At 44.4% G+C, this 4224-nt stretch overlaps 1 protein-coding gene across 1 annotated transcript; it reads left to right on the forward strand.

Annotated features, from left to right (window-relative positions):
• Positions 1 to 2266: 2266 nt before the first annotated feature.
• On the forward strand, positions 2267 to 2519 carry PHALS_00854 (uncharacterized protein; the record flags this gene model as incomplete). The annotated part of the gene is made up of 2 exons (XM_024730602.1): positions 2267 to 2303; positions 2362 to 2519. The coding sequence occupies 2 exons, from the start codon at positions 2267 to 2269 to the stop codon at positions 2517 to 2519; spliced, it is 195 nt and encodes a 64-aa protein (XP_024580863.1).
• Positions 2520 to 4224: the final 1705 nt, after the last annotated feature.

Below are 4224 nucleotides of genomic sequence, written 5' to 3' on the forward strand. Positions count from 1 at the left end.
AAGGCGATGGCTCGAAGAACCTTGACGCGCCTTGCGCAGGGGGGCAACCGTTCCGATGGTGACGGGTGTCTCCCCAGACAAAACACCGTCGTGGGCTTCCGTGCTGCCCGGCAGCTCGGAGCTCTGCTTCCTCGTCCTTAGTATAGCTAAGATTCATGGAAATAGGCCCGCTCGACGAGCTGTTGGAGTGTGCATTTCAACCAAGTCGTGCCGACTTGAAATTGAATGCGGCATTCAATGCCACATTCACCGCCTATTCAAATAAAGATGGATGCACACGGAAGACTTCAATTCTGGCCACGCCAGTGCGGAGGTCTTCCATAAAGACGGTCGCTGTGACCACCTCCGGAAGGGGATCTGCTGCCATCCCGACCATCCCGGCAATGAAAGTACACATCTCTTGGACAAAGTTCACCAATTCCTTGTTGTCGTGTCGGGCGGCAAGGAAACGCGATCGCACGCGATATGCCTCATAAGGCGGCGAGAACACTCGTGAGAGCTGCAACTTCAGCTCCGCCCAGGATGAAAACGCAGCTCCGACCAAAGTGCCGCACGTCAGTGCCCATTCTCGCGCTCGATCACCGAGCTCTGAGATGGCCAGCGCAACGCGCTGTTGTTCAGTTTGGAGCATGGTGGTGCGATGGTCATCTCGACCTCACTCACCCAGAGCAGGAAATTCTTTCCATCCCTCCCCTCAAAGACCTTAACACTCACCATGAGCGGCTTAGGCGGGGAAAATCATCCGTCACACGGTGGCGTCATAGACGCAAATGAAGCAGACAACTTCTGCCGCAGGTGCTCTAGCAGCGCGTTTTCGTAACTTGAAACCGCCTCTAGACGCGCTTCGATTGCCTCGGGGCACGCCATCAGGGCCCAGCATGGACATCAGCTTTTTAAGCTCGTCCTGTATGCCTGGGGCATAGAGATAAACTGTTTCATCCTCGCAGAGGATCAGTATAAACGACTTAAGTGTAGATTGGCTACAAGTGCTACCAAGTGCAGCGGGGCTGCCGTAGCTTTGCGGTTTGAGGAATCATAAGTCAGGTCACCGACCTCTCGTTCTATACTTAGTACAAGTACGAGTTTAGCGGATCGCAAACTGCTTATTCCACGAGTAATTATAGCCTTAACCCAAGGCTGATTAACTCTTCGGTTTATATTTAAATCTGACTTTATTTAATTTAATCTGCGGCAAAGACGCCTAATTTTAAATGCATTGATTTTCCTAAATATGCATAGTAAAATGTAAATACATGTATAGCTACTGGCTATCCAGCCCCGTACTGTATTCTTATTTGGGTGTGGTCACACCATGCGCATCTGGTGTGACACACACACCCTGTTACCATGGTATGTGTAACCCCGTTACAGTTGTTGCTGCTTACGATCAAATTAATTCTACGTTTTTGTCTTCCTGGTAGGAGAAAAAGGATACTACGCGCAACGCTATTATGACAGGCTTGCATCGTCTGGCTTCATTTTGAGTTTGCTTGGTAACTTTAATAGCTGGCTTATAGGAATATACAGGGCTGTTGATAACACGAAACTTCGGTGTGGACGGACGTAAAATGCTCGCTTTATAAGGAGAAACGACGGAGTGCAGGAAGCACCTAGTGTTGTAGCGGGAGGCTGGAGGTGTCAATTTGAGATTTAAAGAGTCGCTGTACCCATTCTCATCAGAGGACATATATACTTTCTCCCAAGATGGCCTTAAGATCGGCAGTCTCGATGCCTGCGGCTTTTTCGGGTGCCCGTCGAGCCCAAAGGGCATAATCAATAGAGATCTACCGATGCGGACGAGTTCGTCAAAACAGAGAGATTAAGAAAAAATATATATATGTGCTGTGTGTGCTCGTTAAATGTTTATGTTAACGAAATACAAGGTATCCCTAGCTCAGCCACTATTTTAGTTATCGGCCAAGCTGCCTGGAAAAGAAAAAATTGTGAGCCTCAGTGATGTTCCTAGCTTATAGAAAAAAGTTTAATGAAGTTTGTATCGTATTGTTGTTTACGTAAATAAAATTTTGCGCAAAATCAAAACTCCTTGCCCCCGAGAGCCTGTAGCAGCGTGGTACCGATGAAGATGATTAAATGCCATTATAGAGATGCCCGACAGACACGTGAGCTGGTAGTCTCACGTCATGCAGTACCTATAGTCTAATTATTCTATACGGTAATCAACTATTTGTGGTGTTGGTTGAAACCGACTTAAATACACGTCAATCATAAAATAAAGCATGAACAAATGATTACTCATTTATTTGAGATGCTCACGGCAACTCGTGGCACAAAATCTCCTCCAGGTGAGATGCGTATGGCAAGTGATGAGTTTGACTTCCAGCTGATATATGGCTACTGTAGCCGTGTCATTTCTAAGTCAAAAATGTTATTTGATTTCAATTGTGGACAAGTCATCATTCCACGCTGTCAAGATCCTTGAATATAAAATATTATTTTGCCAAAAATTGGAGGGGAACACGCAGCCCTCGGGAATAATTCGTCGCTCAAACGATGGGTAAAACAAATATCGCGACTGACCTGTAGCTTATCATTACTCCGCACGGTGTCCGCGTAAATGAGTTCGTATCTGGCAGCTTCAATTTCTTGTGGTACTGTCAAATGTTTGAGCCACACACGCCTCGTACGTGACTGAAAGCCGCTCCCGAATAATCGCGACTAGTTATGGACTTAGAGAATTAAAAAGTCAATGGTGACAAACAATCACCCTCAGCTGTCGGTTCCAACATTTTTTTGTTAAACGTCTATCATTTGAGGCTAGTTTTCTTTTGCTGACAGCATTTACGAGGTACAAACGAGGCCTTGTCTTTTTCGGTATGCTGTACCGCGACTACTTAAACTCGAGCTTTTCCGATAGAAGTTGCGTTGACCCTGCGTGGGATCGTGATCCTTTGCACCTATCAATTCATCGAGAAAAGATACACAGATTGCGATTTTTTACTTACAACTGTATCACAATGCTACTTGGAAGGTTAGAGTTCTCGTTTTACTCCTTAATAAATTATGATCTATTGTGTCTGATGCGCACAGAGAGGTTATGCTTTTTTTAAACCCTAACGGGCCTTGGGCCAGATTTTTTCTCCAAGTTCTGTGCGACACACAAAACTTATATGAAAGGGACTGGGTAAGTTACAAAGAGGTCAGAGCAAATAGCTTATAATTGGAAAGTGTACACGAATATTGAGAAGAGCTTCACAGCCGCGGCGGTGAGCGTTCGCAGCTCTTGGATAAAGTCCATTAGATCATGCCTCCTGAACATTTGGGAATTCTTGGAAATTCCTCATCTACGGAGTTACTGTAATTAAGTTTTACAACGAACGTGGCTTTACAGCTTGAAGACTGCTTAAACAACATACGGTTGCTACATAAAGACCATTGCCAAATTCATGGACTTCCTAAATTTTCTTTTTCCAAAGATTTTTCGTCAATGCTATCAAAATGCTGGGCTCTGAGCATAAACGGCCTTTTAGTCAAAGCCGGTTGCATTTATATCGACGCTTGGTTGGGCGCTCCTCAATTTGTGTTACCAGCGTACATCTTCTTTTTTTATTATATCACGGTTGCTCTGCTGCACCGTGGAAGATATGGTGCGGTAGAGCAACCCAAAGTGATCAATCCTGTGTGACGACGGTGAGAGGCCGTAACATTTGACTTCCTGCACGAATGAAGTATGTATTGATAAGTACAAAGCAGATTAACCTTTGGGAATTGCAACATATAGTACATGTCTAAAGCTTGTTACTGGCCGGATTCGACAAAATAAGTTGTGACGAAGAACCAGTTTTATAGAATCTGTCAGTTGCTTTCCTTTTAAAAGTTTGTCTATATTATGATTTATAGACGTAATGACTTCTCAATTTTTTACCTAGCTATCAATATATACTATACTGTGTCAACTCTAATATACAATCTAATAGTACGTGAAAATTTTTATGGTTACATCACCTCAAAATCTGTTGATCAATGAACAATCGATCAAAAGACGGCCGGGGGACGTGACTCCTGGTGGGGAGCTTGGTGAGCCCCAAACACCAAGTAACCGCTTCTTAACTTTAACCGTAGTGGGACCCGAACCCTCACTTAACAGATTGGAGCCATCACTCTAAAACCACTGAGCCAAAATCCATGTCGAAATTGGAAGTGTAATTACCAATACTTATGCGCACATTTTTCTTGAGAACCTTTGAAACTCACACGTAAGGCTTG

Source organism: Plasmopara halstedii (assembly GCF_900000015.1).
Source record: "Plasmopara halstedii genome assembly, contig: Scaffold_1211, whole genome shotgun sequence".
Classification (NCBI taxonomy): domain Eukaryota; phylum Oomycota; class Peronosporomycetes; order Peronosporales; family Peronosporaceae; genus Plasmopara; species Plasmopara halstedii.